At 44.7% G+C, this 27628-nt stretch overlaps 2 protein-coding genes across 2 annotated transcripts; one reads left to right on the forward strand and one right to left on the reverse strand.

The window, feature by feature from the left end:
* Positions 1-4683: 4683 nt before the first annotated feature.
* LOC311329374 (transaldolase-like) lies at positions 4684-5664 on the reverse strand (the record flags this gene model as incomplete). Its single annotated transcript, XM_084463230.1, has 1 exon — positions 4684-5664. One exon carries the CDS (start codon positions 5662-5664, stop codon positions 4684-4686), a length of 981 nt encoding a protein of 326 aa, XP_084319356.1.
* Positions 5665-25208: 19544 nt separating this feature from the next.
* Positions 25209-25748, forward strand: LOC311329375 (large ribosomal subunit protein uL10-like; the record flags this gene model as incomplete). Its single annotated transcript, XM_084463231.1, has 1 exon — positions 25209-25748. One exon carries the CDS (start codon positions 25209-25211, stop codon positions 25746-25748), a length of 540 nt encoding a protein of 179 aa, XP_084319357.1.
* Between the last annotated feature and the right edge of the window lie 1880 nt (positions 25749-27628).

Genomic DNA, 27628 nt, shown 5'->3' on the forward strand with positions numbered 1-27628 from the left:
CTAGTGTCCGGAAGGGCGTGGAAGTTCGAGTCTTCTCTTGGGCACCAAATCAAATGAATTCAGTCTTAGCATTTAGGTAAGAAATATCTTCAACTAAACCTAGGTGACGGAATTGGTAGACGCGCTAGCTTCAGGGGCTGTGGTCCGGAAGAACGAGTAAGTTACAATCTTCTCTTGGACACCAATGCCCACAAAAAAGCCATACTATGTAGGCTGACTTGTGTGAGCGTGTAATTTTCTCCTCAACTTCCAATGCTTAATGATTTTAAGCTTTTATCAAGCAGTTATTAAAAATACTCTGTCATCTATGGCAAAATGTATCGCACGAACCATGATTTCCACCAGACTGCAAAGAGTACATAAAACACGAAAGTTCGATGGTAAAAGACAATGTAGCCCCAGCCACTTAGCTATCTTTCTGATACTTATCCAGAGATAACGCACTGGATGCTCCCGTGTCTGTGGTCAGTATATTCTGTGATATGGATAGTTTCTGCATAACATATGAATCACAATGACGTAGACAACTCTCGTGGCATTCAAAAAAGCCTTCGGTGATATCATGACCATCAGCGTCTATTCCCGTCAAAGTGCCTTTCGCAATTCCAAGCACTATTACCAGCGAATAGTCACACAACATAAATCAGACTATTTCCCTAACCTAGTATCCTACAATAACGTTGGTTCGACGCTCGGAAAGCCATTTGGTGCAACTCTTTTGATACGACAATGCAACCGCTAAAACATCATGGTTTTCGATATACCAAGTAACGAAAAAGAGACGGTTTTATGGTTATATAACCTCGTCAAACCATAACTACATAACACTGTCTCTTGTTAACGCATCCTACGCCAATACCATTGATTATTCATTCTTCTCACCAGCTAGTGATCATTTGTACGCCATCATTCAGCACCTTGAATACACTATCAAACAAGAGCATGGCACCATAGATAGCTATATCCGAACTGAAGGCAACTAAGTGTTATCCTTCTCTCCAATGGTATCTTGATAAACAGGCCAATGATGAGCCACAACAATCGTCAGTAGCAGGTAGCAACGGTGAGCAGATGAATCACGTTAGAAAAAGTACCTCCAGACAACTGACCAGCTTGTTTGGCTCTATCGTAATCAGGCGTCGCAGTTACAGCCAGCGGAAGCAATCCAGCGTGTTTACGCTGGATTTTCAGTTAAACCTAAATACTGACAAGTACTCTAATGGCATGAGAAAAAACCTTGTCACCGATGTGATGGATCACTCTTATGATCAAACGACATCGTGAGATGTGGCCAAAGTATGGTTGGAAACCTACAGACTATACAACTGGTAGCTTATACGGCTCAAGACTTTTAGGCTTTTTACAAACAGCGCAAGATTGTGATCAAGCTAACAGAAAACCTGCAGATCCTCAGTTTTGACGGTAATGGCTTGGTGATACGCTAAGAAAGGTTGAAGGAAGCAACCAAGAAGAACACACAAAAGAGTCAGCAGAAGCTGCAAACCCAGCTCAGTCCTAGAGGGAATAAAGATCGCAAACGCATGGCACAAGTAGCCACCGGTTATACCGTAAAACCAAATCCTCGAACGGCAGAATCGGTCGTGGATATGGATCGAAAGAGAAACAACGTTGTTAAATTCCGTCCTCCAGCCAAAAATAAAAGAGTGTGGGCAAGTGTAGAAAGAGAGGCAAAAGCCGTGAGAAAAGGAGCTTTCGAGGAAACTCTCAGGCTAGATACGGAGCCGAAACGGCAGTTGGCCATTGTTATTGATGGGCACCATCATCAGCGAAAACTGATTACCATGATTATGAAAAAGAAAGAAGTTAAGGAAACCATCATCATGGACTTTATCCGTGTACTTGAATGACGTTAGTTCTACGAAATAATCCCTTGCGCAACATAAGCTTCAGCCTTTTTGTACATATTCATGTTACAGAAAAGTAGTGCTTTGAGTACTTTATTGGCTGGCAAAGGCTCAGAAGGAGCCATTTGGCACTTTTCAAAAAACATCCTATGCCTCAAACCCTTAAAATCCAAGGGCTGTAGTCAAAATTGAAACGTCGAACTAACATTGAATATCTGTGGAAAGCTGGTCACTTCTTACACGACAATGGGTATGAGGCGATTGAAAGTTTGGTGGCAGAACGGTCCATTAATATACTCAAGGGAAAGTCTGATAAGGTGGCCTAGGGAATCAGCAAAGTGCGAGCAAGAGAAGTCTGAAAAAATTTAAGCCCATTGATAAGTGTCAGACTATCTTCAAAAAAACCGTCCTAGCCTCTGCTATGACAAGGCTTGTATGCTGGCTATCCGATTGCCAGTGGAGTCATTCAGTGAGCTTACCGCCATTTAATCAATGACCGTATGGATCTAACCGGAGCAAAGAGGAGTGTGCCATGGGCAGAGGTCGTGTTGAAGCTGCGCTCACTGGGTTCAAGTAAAGATTGGCAGGCGTATTGTAACTCCCATAAGAAATGCTCTCGCCTTCGTAATCATGGAGGACTAATGAATAGAGTGTCGTAGCAAGGGAACCGCATCCAATCAGTTCCTGCTGATGATGGAGTCCATCAATAATAATGACCCACGGCCCTTTCTGCTCCACATCTCGCCTGAGCGCTTCCTAGAAAGCTTTTCTATCACAGTTTCCACTTATCTTTCTACACTGTCCCACACTATCTTATTCTTACCGGGAGGACGGAATTTAACAACGTTTTCGCTCTTCCAATCTATATCAATGACAGATTCTGCCATCCTAGGATTTGGTTTGACCGTATAAACGGTGGCTACCTGTGCCATTCGTTTGAGATCTTTTCCCTCTCCTAGACTGAGCCGTGTTTGCAGCTTCTGCTGACCATTTTGCGCGTTCTTCCGTGTTGTTTCCTTCAACCTTTCCTGCGCGCCACCAAGCCCTTACCGTCAAAACTGAGGATCTGCAGGTATTCTGCTTGCTCAATCACAACCTTGCGCCGTTCGCAAAAAACGGTAGTTTAGACGCTTCAATTTTGGCTACAGCCACTGTATTTTACTGGATTGAGTCATAGTGATGTTTTTTAAAAAGTGCCAAATGGCTCATTCGTAGCCTTTGCAAGACAATAAAGTACTCAAATCACTATTTCCCCGTAGCATGACTATGTACAAAAAGGCTTAAGGCTATGTAGCACAAGGGATTAGCTCGTCAAACTCACGTTAAAAAGCCACAAAGTCTTGAGCCATATCCGCTACCAGTTGCATAGCCTGTAGTTGTCCAACCATACTTTGGCAACTCTCACGATGTTGTTTAGTCGTCCCATCATAAGAGCCATCAATCACATCGCTGACAATTTTTCCCCTTATGACATCAGAGTACTTGTCAGTATTGAGGTTTAACTGAGCAGCCAGCGGAAACACGCTGGATTGTTTCCGCTGGCTGTCACTGTGATGCCTGATTACGACAGAACCAAACAAGCTGATCAGTTGTCTGGAGGTATTTTACCTGACGTGATCTCTCTGCTAACCGTCGCTACCCGTTAACAACAATTCTGCGGCTCATCCTTTGCCTGCTTATCCAGATACCCTAGGAAGAAAAGGAGCAACACTTCGTTGCCTTCAACCTAGATATCACTTTCCATGGTACCATGCTCTTGTTGAAGAGTGGATTCAAGGTCATGAATGATAGCGTCCAAATGATCACTAGCTGATGATAAGAATAAATAATAGATGATATTAGTGCAGGATGCGTTCACAAAAGACGGTGTTATGTAATTATTGGTTTGACTACGTTATATCGCCATAAAAACGTCTCTTTTCCGTTATTGAATACATCAAAACCCCAAATGTTTTAGCGGCTACATTACCGTATCAAAAGAGCCGCACCCTTTGGAGATTCATACCAACCACCTACGCTTGGCAACTTCAGGCAGAGTCACAGGTACTACGCGGCCCGTACATATTGGCCGAAGTACGCAAGTCTGGGAGATCATTATCTAGGATGGGCAAGGTAGGCCTACCTGCATTTTCAGCATAACCATGACAACGGGAAAATTTTAACTACAAGCTCCTGAAGAACTGGAAAGCTCACTTGGGAATCCCAACTAGATCCAGCTCAAGTGATCTGGTGGGACGCTCAACAATACAACCAACCTACAAACCATTTTGCATCACAATAAACGTTGGGATTCGGCTAAATGCATATTGCACAGCCAAACCTTCCCCAGCCTTTTTATTTTTGTCAACAGCAATGTAGGTTACATTGATGTTCGGATTACCAATCTCTTCAATAATTCGAATAGAGCGAGGCGTTTCCAAGTGACAGTCATGGCACCATATAGCAATGATAGCAACGATGTCAGTTGGTATAGATAACTATCTAAGTGGTGCAACAATATCAGTATCTACCTGATAACTCTGATAGTACATGCGAAATTCTTTCTGCTCAGCAATCAGCTGATCTGGGTTTATTTTTCCTGTTGGAACCCCGGATTAATGCTCATTGTGGCAGGTGGAAGCTTCTTCCAGTACACCATGATGGGAATAGCAACATTCAGCCGAAACCTGCAGGCTTAACGAGGCTGCAACCAAAGAAAGAAATAGCTTCACCTTATTAAACATAAGCGTCAGACCATCAAGTCAGATTTGCCGATACGCCTGACTTGACAGTATATGTAACTCTTCCTCTATTAGCAGGATTCTTTTCAGTAGCAGCTTTAGCCCATAAGATGCTGTAAGGCATCAAACAATAGCTTCTCAAGCTTGATCTGGTCAGCAGTAAAGTTCCTGATACCCTCAGCCAGTTTTTCGGTAGCCATGGCATCTTCATTCATAGCCCAGCGAAACGAGGCTTCATCCAGTATCACTTTTTCATCACTGCAACTTGGGTAGCCAGCAAACAGCCTTTGAGCAAGGGGCTTCTGAGATAATGCCAGTTGATCCAGCAAATCCGGACCGATGGTCAGGCAGTCACAGCCAGCAAGCTCAATAATCTCACCGGTATTTCTGAAACTGGCTCCCATAACCACTGTTTTATAACCATGCTGCTTGTAATAGTTGTAGATACGAGTGACTGAGAGAACGCCGGGGTCTTCTGATGCGGAAAAATCCCGACCTTCTGCCTTTTTGTACCAGTCAAGAATCCGGCCAACAAATGGAGATATCAAATAAGCGCCTGCATCTGCACAGGCCTGAGCTTGGGCAAAACTGAACAGCAGCGTCAGATTACAACTAATACCTTCTTTTTCCAGAACCTCTGCAGCTCTAATTCCCTCCCAAGTAGAAGCAATTTTGATCAGCACCAGATCACTATCAGCCCCCTGTGCCTCATAAAGATCAATAAGCTGCCTCGCCTTACGAATAGTTGCGTCAGTATCAAAAGAGAGCCGTGCATCAACCTCGGTGGAAACGAATCCAGGCACAACCTGCTGAAGTTTTTTACCAATACCAACTGTTAGCCAATCACAGGCATTACGGATACTTTTTGTCTTTTCTTTTGAGCTTCCAGTTGAAGAACTCTGACCATAGGCAATAGCTTCATCAAACAACGCCTTATAAGCCGGCAATCCGGCTGCTTTCAAAATCAGCGACGGGTTCGTCGTTGCATCCACCGGCTGATATCTACGAATGGCTTCAATATCACCAGTATCGGCCACAACCTTGGTCATATTTTTTAATTGGTCGAGCTGATTTTGCATGATACACCTTTCCACAGCCAAATAAATAAGCTGGATTCATTTTGATGAGTTAACAATTAGTAGTCATAATTCCTAGAAACTCAGGAATTCCATTGTATCTACATTAGCTTTCCTGATTACCACTGTGCACCAGTCAGATTGAGTAGCCTTGCTGCCATTGGGCAAGTTTGCACAGTCATGTAACCCAGCCTTGATACCATTGCTTTCAAATCAAAGCGCCGGTTGAATCAATAACAATATTCAGCAAGATATCTTTGCAGATGCTTTGGGTTAGTATTGTGGTAACTGCCTTTCAGAGAATTTTTGACATCCCCGATCATGCTGTTGACCCAGATAAACAACTCATTAGCCATCGTTTCGTGATCACCCCCTGTGTCACCTCTGCTATATGTGTGGATACGGTGTCAGCTATTCCTGTGCATGCACCGAGGCCATCACTGACAACATCACAGGTATGATCCCCGAAATACTTTTGCGCCCAGAGTTCCAACTCCTTTTCCCGGACACTGGTGACCATGCTGAACCGCATATGAGTACGGCTCTTTTGATACTATAATACAGCAGTTAAAACATCATGGTTTTCGATATATCAGGTAACGAAAAAGAGACGGTTTTATGGTGATATAAAGTGTCAAACCAATAACTACATAACACCGTATCTTGTGAACGCATCCTACGCTAATACCATCGACTATTCATTATTCTCACCAACTAGTGATCATTTGGATGCTACCATGCAACACCTTGAATCCACTCTCCAACAAGAGTTTAGTACCATAGAAAGTGATATCTAGACTCAAGGCAACGAAGTGTTGCTCCTTCTCTTCCAAGGGTATCTGGATATACAGGCCAATGATGAGCCGCCGCAATCGTCGGTAACGAGTAGCGACGGTGAACAGGTAAATCACGTTAAAAAATACCTCCCAACAACTGACCAGTTTGTTTGGTTCTGCCGTAGTCAGGCGTCGCAGTTACAACAGCTGAAGCAATCAAGCATGTTCCCGCTGGATGCTCAGTTAAACCTCAATACTAACAAGTACTCTGATAGCATGAGGAACAAAATTGTCAGTGATGTGATGGATCACTCTTATGATCGAACGATTAAACGACATAGTGAGGTTGTCTAGGGATGGTTGGAAAACGACAGGCTATGTAACTGGTAGCGGATACGGCTCAAGACTTTGAAGATTTTTACGAACAACGCAAGGTTGGTATTGAACAACCAGAATACCTGCAGATCCTCAGTTTTCACGGTAAGGGCCTAGTGATGCGTCCGAAAAGGTTGAGGGGATCAACCAAGAAGAACGCGCAAAATAGTCCGCAGAAGTTGCAAACCAAACTAGGCTAGGGAGAAAAGAAAGATCGCAAACTCATGGCACAGGTAGTCACCGTTGATACGGTAAAATCCAATCCTCGAACAACAGAATCGGTCATGGATATGGATCGTAAGAGCTACAACATTATCAAATTACGTCCTCCAGCTAGGAATAAGAGAGTGTGGGCCAGTGTAGAAATAAATGCGGGATCCATGATACAAGAAGCTTTAAGGAAGCGCTCTGGCTTGATCCGGAGCAAAAACGGCAGTTGGTCATTATTATTGATGGACACCATCATTAGCGGGAACTGATTACCGGGATTATGAAAAAGAATGGAGTTAAGGCAACCATCATCATGGACATTAATCAATGTACTTGAATATCTGTGAAAAGCCGGTCACTACTTACCCTACAAGGGGATGAGGCTATTGAAAGCTGGGTGGCGGAACTGTCCCTGAAGATACTCAGGGAAGAGTCTGACAAGGTGGCCCGGGGAATCCGGCAAAGTGCTAGCAAGAGAGGTCTGACAACACTGGATACCATTGATAAGTGTGCAAACTATCTTCAAAACCACCGCCACTAGCTCTGCTATGACAAGGCGCTGGGTGCTGGCTATCCGCTTGCCAGCGGAGTCAGTGAGTGGACTCGCCACCATTTGATCAATGACCATATGGATCTAACCGTGGCAAAGTGGAGTTTGCAATAGCCGGAGGCTGTGTTGAAGCTACGCTCACTGGATTCAAGTGGAGATTGGCAGGCGTATTGGAACTTCCATAAGAAATGCTCTCGCCTTCGTAATCATGTGGAACTAATGAATGGGGCGTCATAGCAAGGGAACCACACCTCACTTAGATACTACCAAGGTCTATGAGATCACTGCCTCCCCTTGAAGATCAATTGCAAGATTGTGTGGAGAATTAGAATCTCCAAACCCCGCTTCTAGGGATGGCGGCTCGATGTGTTCTTGCACTATATGGCTATCCATCAATTTTAGAATGTCTTGTTTAGTACATCTAGGTTGATTACAGGAAACTTTTAAGTAATCTAAATAATTACGAATACCCCGCTTGAATGGATAAGTGTCATTCTGAACAACTGCATTAAAACAACGGATACATCTATCTTGCAGGTCTTTGAGAAAATCTTGTGACTGGTGAGAACACTCTCTGCATATTACATGAATGCATACATCGACTGTCCTTCCTTTATCATCAACTCTCCCACAATTATTGCAGTGCGAGGATGCAGCCTTTTTAAGACTAATTTAACTTGCGTAGATACATCACAAATTTGAAAGTTATTACCATCTCTTGATCTTATACTCAACGATATTCTAGGCATTAGTAGAATTCTCTGTTTGCAGAATGGCTCCGTATATATACTCTATTTTTGCTCTGCGTTTATACAAAACAACCTGTATGGTTCGTACGTTATCCACTGTGAGGCATTACACTTGGTACACCTTAACGGTGCACCTGTGTGCCAGTCCACACCTTGGCGACCACCCCAGAAGGTTCTGGTTATGATTTTCTCAGCAGGCTGAGTACTTCATTGAGTGTGTCTCTCATTTCACTGACTTCTTCCTCAACAATGGTCTACCTTATTTTAAGTTGGGGGCAGCTCTTTTTATGCGACGATGAATCAGCTAAAGCATCATGGTTTTCGATATATCAGGTAACGAAAAAGAGACGGTTCTATGATGACATAACATCGTCAAACCAATAACTACATGACCACGTCTCTTGTGAACGCATCATGCGCTAATTACCCTAGATTATTCATTCTTCTCACCAGCTCATGATCATTTGAACGCTATCATTCAGCACTTTGAATCCACTCTCCAGCAAGAGCATAGCACCCTAGAGAGCTATATCCAGACTAAAAGCAACGAAGTGTTGAACCTTTGCCTCCAAAGGTATCTGGATAAGCAGGCCAATGATGAGCCGCAGCAATCGTCGATATCGAGTAGCGACGGTGAGCAGAGAAATCACGTCAGGGAAAATACCTCCCGACAACTGGACTGCTTGTTTGGTCCTGTCGTAGCCAAGCGTCGCAGTTACAGCCAGCGGAAGCAATTCAGTATGTTTCCGCTGGATGCTCAGTTAAACCTCAATACTGACAAGTACTCTGATGGCATGAGGGAAAAAATTGTCAACGATATGGTGGATTGCTCTTATGATCGAACGATTAAACGACATCGTGAGAGTTGCCCAAATATGATTGGAAAACAACAGGCTACGCAACTGATAGCGGATACGGATCAAGACTTTAAAGTTTTTACGAACAGCGCAAGGTTAGGATTGAGCAAACAGAAGACCTGCAGATCCTCAGTTTTGACGATAATGGCCTGATGATGCGCTAGGAATGGTTGATATAAGCAGCTAGAAAGAACGCGCAAAAGAATCAGCAGAAGCTGCAAACTAGGCTCAATCCGGTAGAAAAGAAAGATCGCAAACAAATGCACAGGTAGTCACCGTTTATATGGTGAACCTCAATACTCGAACGACAGAATAGGTTATGTATATGAATCGGAAGAGCTACAACGTTGTAGGGTCTAGTTCCCTTGCTACAACGCCACATTCATTAGTCCTCCATGATTACGAAGGAGAGAGCGTTACTTATGGAAGTTCCAATACGCCTGCCAATTGGGCGGATCTTTTTATACGGTAATGCACCTCTCAAACATCATGGTTTTCGATATAGCCGGTAACAAAAAATAGACGCTTTTGTGGTGATATAACGTCGTCAACCCAATCACTCCGTAACACCGTGTCTTGTGAGCGCATCCTACGCCAATACCCCAGATTATTCATTCTTCTCACCAGCTCGTGATCATTTAGACACTATCATTAAGTACATTGCATCAACTCTCCAACAATAGCATTACACCATAGATAGCTATATCCGGACTGGAGGCAACGAAGTGTTTCACCTTCTCCTCCAAAGGCATCTTGATAAGCAGGATGAGCCGCAACAATAGTTGATAACAGGTAACAACGGGGAGCAGAGCAATCACGTTAGAAAAAATACCTCACGTCAACTGACCAGCTTGTTTGATTCTGTAATAGGCAGGTGTCGCAGTTACAGCCAAAGAAAGCAATCCAGCGTATTTCCGCTGAATGCTCAGTTAAACCTCAATACTGACAAGTCTCTAAATGGCATGAGGGGAAAAACTGTCAGCGATGTGATGGATAGCTCTCATGATCGAACGATTAAACGATTAAACGACATTATGAGACTGATCAAGTATGGTGGAAAAACGACAGGCTCTGCAACTGGTAGCGGATACGCTCAAGACTTGGAGGATTTTTACTAACAGCTAAAGATTGTGATTGAGCAAACAGAAGACCTGCAGATCCTCAGTTGTGACGGTAAGGACTAGGTGATGAGCCCGAAATGTTTGGGGGAAGCAATCAAGCAGAACGCGCAAAAAAGTCAGCATAAACTGCAAACTAGGCTCAGCCTAGGAGAGAATAAAAATCACAAACGAATAGCACAGGTAGTCACCATTCATATGGTAAAACCTAATCCTCGAACGGCAGAATCGGTCATGGACATGGATAGGAAGAGTGACAACGTTGTTAAATTCCGTCCTCCAGCCAGAAATAAGAGAGTGTTGGCCAATTATAGAAAGAAAAGCGTAAACCGTGATAGAAGAAGCTTGCGAGGAAGCGCTCAGGCGAGATCAGGAGCAGAAACGGCAGTTGGTCATTGTTATTGATGGGCACCAGCATCAGCGGAAACTGATTACCGGGATTATGAAAAAGAAGAGAGTTGTTAAGGCAACCATCATCATGAACTTTATCCATATACTTGAATCTCTGTGGAAAGCCGGTCACTGCTACAGGACAACGGGGATGGGGCTATTGAAAGCTGGGTGGAGGAGGCATAATGGTACCTGAAGATACTCAGGGGATAGTCTGACAAAGTGGCACGGGGAATCAGGCAAAGTGCGAGCAAGAGCAGTCTGACAAAACTGGAGGCCATTGATAAGTGTGCAGACTATCTTCAAAAAAACCATCCCATGCTCTGCTATGACAAGCCGCTGGATGCTGGCTATACGATTGCCAGTGGAGTCATTGAGGTAGCTTTCCACCCTTTGGTCAATAACCGTATGGATCTAACCTAGCAAAGATGAGTTTGCAAGTGGCAAAGGCTGTGTTGAAGCTCCGCTCACTGGATTCAAGTTGAGATTGCCAGGTGTATTGGAACTTCCATAAGGAATGCTCTCGCCTTCGTAATCAACGTGAGTTTTACGCTTCAATTTTGGCTAGATCCCTTTGATTTTAAGGGCTTTAGGCATATTAATGTTTTTTGAAAGCGCCCATAGGCTCCTTCGTAGCCTTTGCCAGCCAATAAAGTACTCAAATAACTCTTTCCTTGTAACATGAACATGTACAAAAAGGCTGAAGCCTATGCAGCGCAATGGATGATCTCGTCGAACTCACATTTATCATGAAAAACTAATGAATTTGGCGTCGTACCAAGGGAACCACACTAGACGTCTTCCTACACGCTGGATCATTTGACGGCAGATATCGCTCTAGGCTACGCCATATTACTTCTGGCATCGAGACGGCAATGATTGCCTAGTTTGCCTAGTTTGCCTAGTTTGCCTAGTTTGCCTAGTTTGCCTAGTTTGCTAGTTTGCTAGTTTGCTGGTTTGCTGGTTTGCTGGTTTGCTGGTTTGCTGGTTTGCTGGTTTGCTGGTTTGCTGGTTTGCTGGTTTGCTGGTTTGCTGGTTTGCTGGTTTGCTGGTTTGCTGGTTTGCTGGTTTGCTGGTTTGCTGGTTTGCTGGTTTGCTGGTTTGCTGGTTTGCTGGTTTGCTGGTTTGCTGGTTTGCTGGTTTGCTGGTTTGCTGGTTTGCTGGTTTGCTGGTTTGCTGGTTTGCTGGTTTGCTGGTTTGCTGGTTTGCTGGTTTGCTGGTTTGCTGGTTTGCTGGTTTGCTGGTTTGCTGGTTTGCTGGTTTGGCTGGTTTGGCTGGTTTGGCTGTGCGATGCTCTGCTATGAGCCATCTAAAGAGCACCTTGGTTTACCCAACCTATAAGATCTGAAACAGGGGTTGATGGCCTACAAAATAGCGACTAATGCCTGCATCAGGCCACCAAGGTACTCAGCTAATGGATGATGCACTTCCCCGGGCTCGTTTTGAGTTTCGGCAGGAAGACCAGTTTGACCTGACCCTTGAGCAGGCTACGGCAAAAGCTTGCCACGATGAAACCCTACCCCAAGACAGTGCCAAAGATGCAAGCTTCTGTTCAATGTGTTGGCCAAACTTTTGTCCGATACGCATGACTCACAATATGAGTGAGCTTGAAAGCATTTCCTGAATCTTGTCTATTGGGTGCTTGGTCTGAGTGATATCTCCCAGAATTATTCTCAGCCAATTGCGCCCACTCTGATCAGCTTGTGGCCTGACAAGATGCTATGGTTACGCAAATGCTGCTCAATAGCATCCTAGTTGTCAGGAAATGCCCAGATAAAATTGCCTCCGTTGGGCCAGTAAGGAATTTCCTGCTGGTCGAAGCACTGCTCAAACAGCGGTTTGGATTCCTCCATAACTTCCTTACCGTATTGCTGGATATACTATGGATAGTCTAGAGCTGTATCAATAGCGACAGCTACAAACTGATTGACATCATAAGGGCCGAGAATATTTCGCAATGCTTTTATGTTATCAGGATGGCTGATGACATACCACAGTCGTATTGATGGTAGACCCCATGTTTTTGAGAAGGTGCGCGTAACTAGGATATCTTGGTACTCCATAACCCTGCCAGCGCCGCTTGCCTGAGAGTATTCAAAGTAGCACTCGTCGACCAAGGGCAGTACCGGGAACGGCTCTGGCTATGGTCAGAATGTCCTCACAGTTGATTTTTGTGCTTCTGTGGTTATTCGGATTGGCTATCACAATCATCTTGGTTCTTGGTGTGATTGAGTTCAATATTTCATTGCCATGGAAGCCTTCTTTCAGCGTATAAGATGATCCTATAATTTTCAGCCTATCAATATTGGCGCACTGCTGGTACATTGCAAAAGTTGGTCCGGGGATGATAATTTCATAGTACTCAGTGCAGGTAGTACGAGTAATAATGTCGATACACTGATAATGTCCGTTGGTAACCATAACCTCTTATTCACTGACACCAGCATAACTGTCAATTTTTCTGGTCATGGCGCCATATGATGGGTACACTTGTAGCCGATCATCATTGATAAAGTCTATAAGCGCCTGCTTAACATGGTTACTGACGGATCATGCTCTTTCATTGAAGTCCAGTAGCAGATGTTTATGGGGATTCCTGCCTTCCAAGGTAGGGGTGTAGTCGCTCATCTTGGTGATGAGGGATTTGAGAATGCTCACCTGCTGTTTCCGTGATCCATCGGTTGTTTTCTATATTTAGAGAGTTTGCAGTATAGGCAGAGTCAATAAAGGAATCTATCAGTCTCCGGTTCTGGTTGACTGCTGGGGATTCGTACCTGCTCATGAACCGTGTGGTATTGCTTTTATATATTACATGTTGTTCGACTTTTTTAGAGCCTCTGAAAGTTTCAAATACATGACTTTTCAAGTGTTACAGAGCAAATAGTGTTCGTTAGCGCAACATAATTATGCTTAATCTGCCAGCTATCGACGTGTAAGTTTGGCGTTATTCTCAGTTTTACAGAGTTTGGTCGTATTGGCTAAAGCCCTTGAAAATAAGGGAATGTCCAACTTCTTGGAAAGTAAGAAAAGTAGAACATCTCGTTGTATATTGAATCTCTAAATGGCTATTCCCATCCGTTGACGTCATTCAAACACTGGCTCTTGGAAGTACAGTTTCCAGTTTTACTAGAAAAGAAAGTACTTGAGCGTAGTTCTTTTGATACGCCAATGCATCCACTAAAACAACATGATTTTCGATATATCCGGTAACAAAAAAGAGACGGTTTTATGGTTATATAACGTCGTTCAACCAATAACTAACGTGAGTCCAACGCTTCAGTTTTGGCTACAGCCCTTGAATTTTAATGGCTTTAGTCCTAGTGATGTTTTTTGAAAAGTGCTCAGTGACTCCTTCTAGCATTTGCCAGCCAATACAGTACTCAAATCACTCTTTCCCTGTAACATGAATAACGTGAGTTCGACGCTCAGAAAGCCATTGGTACACATTCTGTTAGTACCGGAACATCAATATGTTGCTTTCTTGGCTGCCGTGCATAGGCAATCAATCCTGCCATCAGGTTTACAGCAAAGTAAACCCTGATTACCACTGTTCATCAGTCAGCTTAAGGAGCCTTGCTGCCATGGGCAAGTTCGCGCAGCCATGTAACCAAACCTTGATACCATTGCTTGCAAATCAAAGCGCCAATTGAATCGACAACGATATTCAGCAAGGTATCCTTGCAGATGCTCTTGGTTAATATTGTGGGAACTGCCTTTCAGAGAATTTTTGACGTCCCAGATCATGGTGTTGACCTACATAAACAACTCATTAGCCATCGATTCGTGACCACCCCTGTCACCACTGCTATATGTGGGTGTCCGGCATCGGCTATTCCTGTGAATGCCCCGAGGCCATCACTGACCACACAGCAAGCATGATTACCTAGATACTTTTGCTCCCAAAGTTACAGCTCCTTTTTACGGAAACTGATGACCATGCTGAAACGCATATCCAGCTGGTAGTGTTTCTCGTTGGTTTGCACGGCGGCAACGAATGGGTGTTTGTTTTCAGAACCTCTTCCGCGTTTGCTCCATGTTTTTCACCACCACAGTAGGAATAATCCATCTGAACATGTACTGCAGAGGACGGCCGTCATCACATCCTGTCATTACCTGCATAAGCTTGTGCTTCAAGCGCCAAGCTGCATTATAAGAGATTCCCAGCGGTCTTGAAAGCTCTAGAGCCGATATGTCTTTCTTGGTATGAGCCATTAAAAACATGCCTAGAAACCAAGTAGTAAAAAGCAGTTTGCTAGCTTCCAGAATGGTGCCACTGGTCAATGATGTCTGGTGACGGCAGCAATTGCACGGGTAGAGCTCCTTGCCTTTTAGGACGCAATACTCCGACAACAACACAGAGGACATTCAAACCCATTCGGCCACCGACATTTGAAAAACTGGGCACGGCATTGTTGTTCCTAGTCATATTGCTGACAGAACTACACAAGGCTCATGCCTTTCTGAAGATGAATTTTGTTCTTGCACATGATGCACCTTCTACTTTGAGGAAGCATTGTGTCGTAAGTTGAGACAATGAGGAAACTTAGGCCAGATGGTAATCAGGCAGTTACATGATGACCGGTGTCGAGTATGTTCGATCTGCGAAATATTCTTCACCTGATCATTTACGTTTTCTATTACTGCCCGTTTCCTCAACATCACTTTATCAAAGGCCTTCAGCTCTTTTAACTTCATATTTCCCCTGACTAAAATTACCAAGGTCAGGCCTTTCTCCCGCAACCAAGCTACCAACTTCTCAGGGACATAGCCATTATCTCCATAAATCCGACCAGTTCACTCTTCTATGAGATCTGGGACTGGTTTACGGTCATCGGTGTTAGCCGTTGTCAGGCAAAATGATAGACTTTCTCCAAAATAATTGATGCTAAGGTGTAACTTAAACTCAAACTTCCAACCTGTAGACGTTTCCCCCCGTTTAGCCTCTTCACTGAAGACCTTGTGACTGTTGATCCTATGGTTGTCACAGACAACTATGGACGTCGAATCAATAAATGACAAGCCCGTTGGTTGCCCATGTACTGAGACTTTGGATAAACAGCCAGTGGTATCAAAGCCTGTTTCATGAGTTCTACAAAGCAATTGTAGAATACCAGATGCGGGGAATAGTCTGATTTATGTTGTGTGATCAGTCGCGGTACATAGTGTTTGAAATTGCGACAGACACTCTGATGGAAATAGATGATGATCATTATTTCACTGAGTGATTGCTTGGATATCACTGGAGACTTTTTTGAATGACAGATAAGTTGTCTATGCCATTGTGATTCACAATGTTATTCAAAAATAATCCACATCACAGAGTATACTGACAATAGACACGGTAGCCTCCAGTTCATTGCCTATGGTTTGGTATCCGCAAGATAGCTAAGTGGCTATGGCTCACCTGTCTTTCACCAGCGACCTCACGTTGATATAAGGTGTGCCAATGGCTTCTTGGGTGTCGAATTCACGTTTAATATGTACAAAAAGGCTTAAGCCTATGTAGCGCAAGGGATTATCTCGTCTAACCCACGTCACTTACTTTAGGGTAAACAAGGCGCGAGCCTCTATCACCGGTGATGGTCCAATCTGTCTATCGAGCTGCCTTTACTTTTTGTAAACGTGGTAACCGGCTTTGATACTGGGTCTGCATGGTTGGAGCGCATTGAAAAAGTGATGAGCTGGTTTTTGAACTTATCGTGACTGTCTGGCATGAGCGCATGATGAAAGTGATATTATTGCCAGCAACAACCGTTCCGAGCAGCTCGTACATATTTGTGGTTGCGCTCGCTCTTTGATGGGTCGGCAATACTGATGGTTTTGTATCGTCCCATGACCCCAGCACTAGATGCCAATGTACTGGGTTTTTAGCAGCGCATGGATAAATAAAGCAGCCGGTTAAGTTGGATATACGAGCTACAAGATATATTATTTGGGAGTGGTTCCCTTGCTACGACGCAACATACGTTAGTTCTCCATGATTACGAAGACGAGATCATTCCTTATGGAAGTTCCAATACACCTGCCAGTCTCCACTTGAATCCAATATGCGTAGCTTCAACACAACCTCTGCCCCTTACAAACTCCACTTGGCCACGGATAGACCCATACGGTCATTGATCAAATGGCGGCAAGCTCCCTCAATGACTCCACTGACATTCTGATAGCCAGCATCCAGCGCCTTGTCGTAGCAGGTCTGAGACGGTTTTTTTGAAGATAGTCTACACACTTATCAATGACCTCCCGTTTTGTCAGAATCTCCCTTGCTCCACTTTGCTGGATTCCCCTAGCCATCTTGTTAGACTCTCCCCTGAGTATCTTCATGGACCATTCTGCCACCCAACTTTCAATACCCTCATCCCCCTTATCGTGTAGCAGTGACCGGCTTCCCGCAGATATGCAAGTACATGGATAAAGTCCATTATGATGGTTGCCTTAACTCCCTTCTTTTGAATAATCTCAGTAATCAGTTTCCACTAATGAGGGTGCCCGTCAATAACAATGACCAACTGCCGTTTCTTCTCCTGATCTAGCCTGAGCGCTTCCTAAAAAGCTTCTTCTAACACGGCTTCCCCTCTATTTCTACACTAGCCCACACTCTCTTATTTTTGGCTAGAGGACGGAATTTAACAACGTTGTCACTCTTCCTATCCATGTCCATGACCGATTCTGCCGTTCGAGGATTAGGTTTTACCATATGAATGGTGACTACCTGTGCTATTCGTTTGTGATTTTTATTCTCCCCTAAACTGAGCCTAGTTTGCAGTTTATGCTGACTTTTTTGCGCGTTCTGCTTGATTGCTTCCCCCAATCATTCCGGGCTCATCACCTAGTCCTTACCGTCAAAACTGAGGATCTGCAGGTCTTCTGTTTGCTCAATCACAATCTTTAGCTGTTAGTAAAAATCCTCCAAGTCTTGAGCGTATCCGCTACCAGTTGCATAGCCTGTCGTTTTCCCACCATACTTGATCAGTCTCATAATGTCGTTTAATCGTTCGATCATGAGAGCTATCCATCACATCGCTGACAATTTTTCCCCTCATGCCATTTAGAGACTTGTCAGTATTGGGGTTTAACTGAGCATTCAGCGGAAATACGCTGGATTGCTTTCTTTGGCTGTAACTGCGACACCTGCCTATTACAGAATCAAACAAGCTGGTCAGTTGACGTGAGGTGTTTTTTCTAACGTGATTGCTCTGCTCCCCGTTGTTACCTGTTATCAACTATTGCTGCGGCTCATCCTGCTTATCAAGATGCCTTTGGAGGAGAAGGTGAAACACTTCGGTGCCTTCAGTCCGGATATAGCTATCTATGGTGTAATGCTATTATTGGAGAGTAGATGCAATGTACTTAATGATAGTGTCTAAATGATCACGAGCTGGTAAGAAGAATGAATAATCTGGGGTATTGGCGTAGGATGCGCTCACAAGATACGGTGTTACGGAGTGATTGGGTTGACGACGTTATATCACCACAAAAGCGTCTATTTTTTGTTACCGTCTATATCGAAAACCATGATGTTTGAGAGGTGCATTACCGTATAAAAAGATCCGCCCAATTGGCAGGCGTATTGGAACTTCCATAAGTAACGCTCTCTCCTTCGTAATCATGGAGGACTAATGAATGTGGCGTTGTAGCAAGGGAACTAGACCCTACAACGTTGTCGCTCTTCCGATCCATATACATAACCTATTCTGTCGTTCGAGTATTGAGGTTCACCATATAAACTGTGGCTACCTGTGCCATTCGTTTACGATCTTTCTTCTCTCCAAAACTAAGCTTGGATTACAACTTCTACTGACTCTTTTACGCGTTCTTCCTAGTTGCTTCCATCAACCCTTCCAAACACATCACTAGGTCCTTACCGTCAAAACTGTAGATATTCAGGTCTTCTGGTTGCTAAATACCAACCTTTAGCTATTCGTAAAAAGACTCAAAGTCTTGAGCCGTATCCGCTACCAGTTGCATAGCCTGTCGTTTCCCAACCATATTGGGTAACTATCACGATATCAGTTAATCGTTCGATCATAAGAGCGATCCATCACATCGTTGACAATTTTTGTCCTCATGCCATCAGAGTACTTGTCAGTATTGAAGTTTAACTGAACATCCAGCGAAAACACACTGGATTGCTTAGCTGACTGTAACTGCGACGCCTGATTACGACAGAACCAAACAAGCTGGTCAATTGTAGGGATATATGTTTCTAACGTGATTCCTCTGCTCACCGTCGCTACCGGTTACCGACGATTGCTGCGGCTCTCATTGTCCTGTTTATCCAGATACCCTTGGAGGAGGGAACACAACACTTCGTTGCCTTCAGTCCAGAGATAGCTCTCTATAATGCCATGCTCTTGTTGGATAGTTGGTTCAAGGTGCTGAATGATCACGTCCAAATGATCACAAGCAAGGGAGAAGAATGAATAATAGAAGGTACTGGCGTAGAATGCGTTCACAATAGACGGTGTTATGTAGTTATTGGTTTGGCGACGTTATATAATCATAAAACCGTCTCTTTTTCGTTACCGGATATATCAAAACCCTTGATGCTTTAGCGGGTGCATTGTCGTATCAAAAGCACCACTCAACCCATATTATTTATACTTGGCGTACCCCAAGATGCGGATAGACTTTCATCCTCTTGTTACCTCCTGTGCCATTCATTACTTTGGCTGTATCTCCCTGACAAAGCTTTATTGGCTCGCTATAAATGGAAAAAGTATTAGAGCTGCTGTCTGATGGCAGTTTTCACTCTGATAAAGTACTGGGTAGCGCTTTGGGCATTAGCCGTGCTGCGGTGTGGAAAAAACTGAAAATACTGAAAACGCTTGGCCTGCAGCTGGATTCAGTGAAAGGGAAAGGTTACAGGTTGCATCCTGGAGTTGAGCTGTTAGATCAGCAAAAAATTCTGGATGGCCTAGATCAAGCTGTCACAGAATCGATAGTTATCCAAACCTGCCTTAAAACTGCTTCAACCAATTATATGGTCAGGGATGTCCATGTTGATAGCCCTGCAATTAAGGCTGTATGTCTGGCGGAATACCAGACCAGTGGTCGTGGGCGCAGAGGCAGGGCCTGGAATAACCCGTTTGGCTCGACCATCAGTATGTCTGTCAGATGGCCTTATAGTGCTGGGATGGCTTCACTTGAAGGTCTTAGTCTTGCGATCGGCCTTTGTGTTGTCAAAGCGCTGGAGTCCTGTGGTGCGAGTAATCTGAAGCTAAAGTGGCCTAATGATGTGCTCTGGGAGTCTCTGGAAGGCTTTCAGAAGCTCAGTGGTATTTTACTGGAAGTTCATGGTGATCCTACAGGGGACTGTGAGGTTATCATTGGTATTGGTGTCAATATTGCTCTTAGTCAGGAGCAAATCAATAATATTAATCAGCCAGCTGTGGATATTCAGCGAGTCTGTGGGATGCCGGTCAGTCGGAACCGTGTAGCAAGCGCACTGATCAGTGAGTTGTACCAGACCATGAGTACTTTCAGCCAACATGGCTTTGACCATTTTAAAAAGCAGTGGGAGCAATACGATGCTTTTGCTGGTCAGAGTGTTGTTTTGAATGCATCGGGGAATAGTGTTTCTGGTGTGGCCTCTGGAGTTAACGCCCATGGTGGACTGTTATTGAAAACCAGTGAGGGTATTATGGTTTTCAATGGCAGCGAAGTTTCCTTGAAAGCTGCTAGCCTTGAAAAGAGCACGCAAAAATGAGAGTTTTGGAACTGGATGCTGGTAATAGCCGATTAAAATGGCGATTATTAAATGCCGACGGCATAGCTTCTCATGGCTATCTTGAAAACAGTGATAACTGGCATCAGGAGCTTCCCTTGTTAATGGCCCAAGTTGGGCAGATAGACTGTGCCAGAGCATCAATTGTTTCTGGTCTGGAGCGTTTTGAGTTGCTCAATGCTGCCATTGACTACCACTTCAATATTTCTCTTCAGCAGGCTTCGGTTAAATCCGAATGGAGGGGAGTTCGTGTTGCTGATACTGGCCTTGGGGTCGATCGCTGGCTGGCAATGCTAGCGGTTAACCACCAAGATAGGCAGACAGATAACATCGTTGTTAGCTGTGGTACGGCTATCACCCTTGATATATTAAACCGTGACGGGGAGCATCTAGGTGGCTATATTGTGCTCGGGATAGGGTTGATGAAAAAGATGTTGCACACCAGTACGGCTCAACTGCCCATGGTGGAAAGGGCAGCATCCAGTGTTAGGCTAGGCAAAAATAGCATGGATTGTATCAATAACGGTGTTCTCGCCATGACGGCAGCAATGGTGAATGAGCAACAGACTACTAATAAAGATAGTGTCGTATATCTGACCGGAGGTGACGGTGCACTACTTAAGCCTTACGTTAACGGAGAGTGTTTTTACCATCCTGAACTGGTAATGGATGGTCTGTCACTTGCTTTTGAAGAGGTGCAGCAGGGATAAGTGATGCGCCGGACAGTTATTGTGCTTGTATTTGTCAATCTCAGTTATTTTGCTTGGGCCTCCTATCACGAGTCCATGGGGGGGTACTGGCTACCAGAAGAAAGTGATGCTTATAAAAAAGAAGCGTCTGGAGAACTACTAATTTTGCTCGCAGAGATAAGCGTGGCACATTCATCATCTCTAGGTAATATGGCTGGAATAAAACCTTTGATGGATTCACCGACCCAGTCAAGACGTAAGCTTGTAAATGAATGCCTCGTTGTAGGGCCTTTTGCCAACGTGATTGAGGTGGATGAATTGCAGCAGCGTTTATTTACTGCTGGGGTTAGCAGTCATGAAAGGGTTGATGAAAATAGCCAACACCAAGATTACTGGGTTCATATACCGCCTTTGCCCAGTCGTGATGCTGCGATCCGTTTGTTGAGGGAGTTGCAGGCACAAAGAATTGATAGCTTTGTTATTACTCAGGGTGAGCTAGATAATGGTATATCACTTGGTCTTTTCTCACAGAGTAAATCTGCTAAAACAGTTAGTCGTCGTTTAACTAATGCTGGTTATGGTGTTGCGATCAAATCTCTGCCCCTCGTTCCTGAGCAATGGTGGCTGGAGATGGGTTCTGCTGTTGAAGGTAGGCTGAGCTCTTCGTTCTGGGATGAAACTGCAGCTAAGTTTCCTGAGCTGAAAAAGTTAAAAAAGAGTTGTAAAAGCATTGCAACTGATCAATAGTTTCTCTAGTATACGCCTCGCTGCTCATGGAGACAGTTATCCGGACCGGGAAATTTAAAGTGATCTGGAAGATAGAATCATCTGAAAGAGAAAGGTTAGGTTGACAACAAAAACTTCCTGAATAAAATAGCGCAGCATTTGTGGTGGGGTTCCCGAGTGGCCAAAGGGATCAGACTGTAAATCTGACGCGAAAGCTTCGCTGGTTCGAATCCAGCTCCCACCACCAGATTTCTTCTTCCTTGAATTGAAATTAAGCTTATAGCAGGTTTTCAAATCCTTGGAATTCATGCGAGGTTGATTTGCGTGGCCTCGATTTCCTTTGCGGGTATAGTTCAACGGTAGAACCTCAGCCTTCCAAGCTGATGATGCGGATTCGATTCCCGCTACCCGCTCCATTTTTATCTTGCCCCGTAGATAACAAGTGCTCTTATAGCTCAGTTGGTAGAGCACATCCTTGGTAAGGATGAGGTCACCGGTTCAACTCCGGTTAAGAGCTCCATTTGCGAGAGGTGGTTTTTACGTTCGATTAGCCTCAAGGTTTTCTAGGCCCGCTGATGGTTGCTATAATTCATTGGCTCTGTCATCCCGTAGTGCTAAGGATTTAGGCCAGTAGTTCAATAGGTAGAGCACCGGTCTCCAAAACCGGGGGTTGGGGGTTCGATTCCCTCCTGGCCTGCCATTTACGATGATCAAGCTCTTGCTTCTTGGGAAGCTTGCTCTATAGAAAAGTCTAGATAGAGAAAATCAAACAGATGAGTGGAAATTCTGAAATTGCTATCCTTGGTCGACTGGATGGTCTTAAATGGGGCCTTGTGGTGGCTCTAATCTCTGTTGGTGTTTACGGTAATTATTACTTTGCTGCTGAGTCGCTTCTTCTTATTAGGGTTGCCAGCTTGTTGGTGATCGCAGTTATGGCTGGGTTTGTTGCTCTGCAAACTGTGAAAGGTTGGGCCTTCTGGACGTTATTGAAGGATGCCAAGACTGAGATTCGCAAGGTTGTCTGGCCTACTCGTCATGAGACAGTGCAGACCACTTTGGTGGTGGTTGCTGTCGTATTAGTGATGGGCCTTATTTTGTGGGGACTCGATTCTCTGCTAGGCTGGATGATCAGCCGCCTGATTTGATAGGGACAGGACATGGCGAAACGTTGGTATGTGGTTCATGCCTACTCTGGATACGAGAAGAAGGTGTTACGCTCCTTGAAGGAGCGTATCAGGCGTCTTGGTATGGAAGAGTGTTTTGGCGAAATTATGGTGCCTACCGAGGAAGTGGTAGAGATTAAGAACGGACAGAAGCGTAAAAGTGAGAGAAAATTCTTCCCTGGCTATGTATTGGTCCAGATGGAGATGAACGAAGACTCGTGGCACCTAATTAAAGATACGCCACGGGTGATTGGTTTTATTGGTGGTACTGCGGATAAACCTGCACATATCACTGAAAAAGAAGCTGATGCAATTCTTAGTCGTGTGCATGAAGGTGCTGAGGCTCCAAGACCCAAGACTTTGTTCGAGCCAGGGGAGATGGTTCGAGTTACTGAAGGCCCATTTGCGGACTTTAATGGTGTGGTTGAATCGGTCAATTATGAGAAGAGTCGTCTGCAGGTTGCTGTAATGATTTTTGGTCGCTCAACGCCGGTAGAGCTTGGGTTTGGCCAAGTTGAGAAAGCTTAGCTTTTTAAGCTGGCTTCAAAACAGCCCCGTTTTGCCTTGTCAGGCTTCCGGGGTTTTATTTTGTTGAGCTACCTAGAGCTTAAGGTGATTGTGCTGTTTCTGGTTGTCTAAAGTGTTTTTGCGCTAGCAGTTCCGAAATGATTTATGTAGACTTCCGCGCTTTGTGAACGGGTAGCCGTGAGTTGAAATGCTTCTCCTCTGTGAACTTTGGTTTTTTGGAGAGGTGTTTGATGAGGCTGTGACCCATGTAGAGGTTAAAAATGGCCAAGAAAGTACAAGCTTATATTAAGCTTCAGGTGCCTGCTGGGCAGGCAAACCCATCTCCACCTGTTGGCCCTGCCTTGGGTCAGCACGGGGTGAACATCATGGAATTCTGTAAGGCATTCAACGCCAGCACCCAGAAAATGGATGCTGGTATGCCAATTCCTGTTGTGATTACTGTATACAGCGATCGCAGTTTCACTTTTGAGACCAAGACTCCACCTGCTTCTGTTCTGCTGCTGAAGACTCTGAAACTGAAGAAAGGTTCTGGTCGTCCAAATATTGAAAAAGTTGGGACTGTGACTCGTGATCAGCTGCTTGAAGTTGCTAGGACCAAAGAGCCTGATCTGACAGCTGCTGATGAAGATGCTGCGATGCGTACCATTGCTGGTTCAGCTCGCTCCATGGGCCTAGTCGTGGAGTCTGTTAAGTAATGGCTAAATTGTCAAAGCGTGCAAAGCTAATTGCTGAAAAGATTGACTCTACCAAAGAGTACAGCTTTGAAGAGGCGGCAAGTCTGCTGAAAGATATTTCCAGTGTAAAGTTCAATGAAACTATCGAAGTTTCCGTAAATCTGGGTGTTGATCCTCGTAAGTCTGACCAAGTTGTTCGTGGCTCTACTATTTTGCCTAACGGAACTGGTAAAGACGTCCGTGTAGCGGTGTTTACTCATGGGGCCAATGCTGAAGCCGCCAAAGACGCTGGCGCAGAAATCGTTGGCATGGATGACCTTGCTGAACGCGTTAAGGCTGGAGAGATGGACTTCGACGTGGTTATCGCTTCTCCTGATGCGATGCGTGTTGTTGGTCAGCTTGGTCAGATTCTTGGGCCGCGCGGCCTGATGCCTAACCCTAAGGTTGGTACTGTAACACCTAACGTTGCTGAAGCAGTTCGCAACGCTAAGGCTGGCCAGATACGGTTCCGTACTGATAAGAGCGGCATCATTCATGCTGGTGTTGGCAAGATCGATTTTGCAGCCGCTGCTCTCAAACAGAACGTTGAAGCTCTACTGGTTGATCTGAAGCGGCTGAAGCCTTCTTCCAGCAAGGGTATTTACATGAAGAAAGTGTCTCTGTCCTCAACTATGGGGCCAAGTCTGACCATCGACATGTCTTCTCTGACGGTTTAAGAATTATGTGGCCTGAAGTTTCTCGGGTTTCTGGCTGGTTTTATACTGGCCGCAAAAGACTTTGGGGTCCCTGCTTAGGCGTGGGTCATCAAAGATCACAGGTGTTGGATGCTGTTCCTGCTTGCGAGGCCCGCTTTTATAAGCGGGCAAAAAGCAAAGGGCTTAATTCCCTGTGTAGACGGTGAAAATGCTATGACTCAATAGTAGTAGTGTATGGACCCTTCACCGCGTTGTAAGCTCTCGGTGATTTGTCAGTGATAAACCATCAAGTGAAACTTCATAAGTTTGGAGTAAAGCCCATGGCGTTAGGACTAGAAGACAAGAAGGCAATTGTTGCCGAAGTCAGCGAAGCTGCACAAAGCGCTCTGTCGGCTGTAATCGCGGACTACCGTGGTCTTACTGTTGGTCAAATGACCGCTCTGCGCAAGCAGGCTCGTGATGGTGGCGTCTACCTGAAGGTGGTTCGTAACACACTGGCTAAACGCGCGGTTGAAGGCACTGAACTTCAGTGTCTGCAGGAAGTGCTGGTAGGCCCTACTGTGCTTGCTTTCTCAATGGAAGACCCAGGATCCGCAGCGCGCGTGATGCAGGCATTTGCCAAAGAGAATAAAGAGTTGGAGATTAAGGCTCTGTCTGTTTCTGGACAGTTGCTGGGTGCAGAGCAGATTGACATTCTGTCCAAACTGCCAACTATGGATCAGGCTCGCGCAATGCTAATGAACGTAATAATCGCACCGGTAACCAAACTGGCAAGAACTCTGAACGAGTTCCCATCAAAAGTTATCCGTGTCATGTCAGCTGTTGCTGACGAGAAAAAGAAAGCAGCTAATTCTCGTTGAATTGATTGTCTTGATTTTTTGCTTAAACAAATCCTGGGGTTTTCTTGTAAATCGTTGCCCTAAAGAAAGTTTTTGGAGATATAGATATGGCTCTGTCCAAAGAAGATATCCTGAACGCTATTGCTGCAATGTCTGTAATGGACGTTGTTGAACTGGTTTCCGCTATGGAAGAGAAGTTCGGTGTTTCTGCTACTGCTGCTGTTGCTGCTGCGCCAGTTGCTGCTACTGCAGTTGTTGTAGAAGAGCAGACTGAATTCGACGTAATATTGGCTGAAACTGGTGACAAGAAAGTTAACGTCATCAAGATAGTGCGTGCTGCTACTGGCTTGGGCCTGAAAGAAGCTAAAGCTGTTGTAGACGGTGCCCCATCTCCTCTGAAGGAAGGAGCTTCCAAGGAAGAAGCTGAAGAACTGAAGAAGCAGCTGGAAGAAGTTGGCGCTAGAGTAGAAATCAAGTAATTCCTACAAAAACATTGCATAATCACGAGTCTGTTGCATAATAGGTTCAGGTGGCTGGTGCCTGCGAGGGTGCCGGCCTTTTTCCCGTTGTATGAGCTATATCTGCTAAGTGATTCTATTTGTACATAAAACTTCTACCAAGTCATAGCGTATCTGCCTATGCGGTCTGCCGGGAGCGGTCTTGTGCAGCTGTGTTATGAAATGTTTTCGGTACAGAAGGGATATTTGCTTAATGAGGTTGTCGAAAAGCTTGGTGCTTCCTCTGTAGTGTCATGTTTCAGGCGTTGTGCTTTTCAAAATTACAAAATTGCCCTCGGCGGTGAGTGGTTCGTTGCTTGAGCTTTTTCGATAGATTAGTACCACTTCACCTTAAGCTGTGAGACGATAACAGATTGCTGTAGAAAATTCAGAATCTACCAGATCTGATCAAAGCTAAAATACATAGCGTTGCTTGATAAATGTGAGCACCATAAAAAATGCCACTTTCATTGCTTGGTGTAATGTAAGCGGTGTTGCCATGAAAGCATGACAGTAAATCTGAACGTAGTATCAGATAACTTTCTACCCAAGCGCTAAAGCTCATACAACAGTCTCAGTGTCTACGGCGGCACTAAGTAATCGAATTAGTAGAAAATTTATTGGTTTTGACAGGGAGCCACCCGCTCTCGAACTAACCTACTCTGGCAAGACGATGCCGTCTGAGGCCAGAAAACAGGTAACCAAGCTGGGAAACACTGATGGCATACTCGTATACTGAGAAAAAACGCATCCGTAAGGACTTCGGAAAACTGCCAAGTGTCATGAATGTGCCGTATCTACTGGCGATTCAGATTGACTCATATCGCAAGCTGTTGCAGCCAGATAAAGAGCCGGCAGCAAGAGTAGACATCGGGCTTCACGCAGCCTTTAAATCCGTCTTCCCAATCGTAAGCTATTCCGGCAATGCGGCGCTCGAATATGTTAGCTACAGACTGGGTGCTCCTGCGTTTGATGTCAAGGAATGCCAGATGAGAGGCGTAACTTACGCAGTACCTCTGCGTGTTAAGGTGCGCCTGATTATCTACGATAAAGACTCAGCTAACAAGGCAATCAAAGATATCAAGGAGCAGGAAGTGTACATGGGCGAAATTCCGCTCATGACCGATAACGGTACCTTTGTTATTAATGGTACAGAACGGGTTATCGTATCCCAGCTGCACCGCTCCCCTGGCGTATTCTTTGATAATGACCGGGGTAAGACTCACTCTTCCGGTAAACTGCTCTATTCTGCCCGTGTAATTCCTTACCGTGGCTCATGGCTGGACTTTGAGTTTGATCCAAAAGATCTGCTTTTTGTTCGTATCGACCGCCGTCGTAAATTGCCAGCAACTATCTTGTTGAGAGCCATTGGTCTATCTAATGAAGAAATTCTTGCAAATTTCT

Source organism: Borostomias antarcticus (assembly GCF_949987555.1).
Source record: "Borostomias antarcticus genome assembly, contig: scaffold_107, whole genome shotgun sequence".
NCBI classification, from domain to species: domain Eukaryota; kingdom Metazoa; phylum Chordata; class Actinopteri; order Stomiiformes; family Stomiidae; genus Borostomias; species Borostomias antarcticus.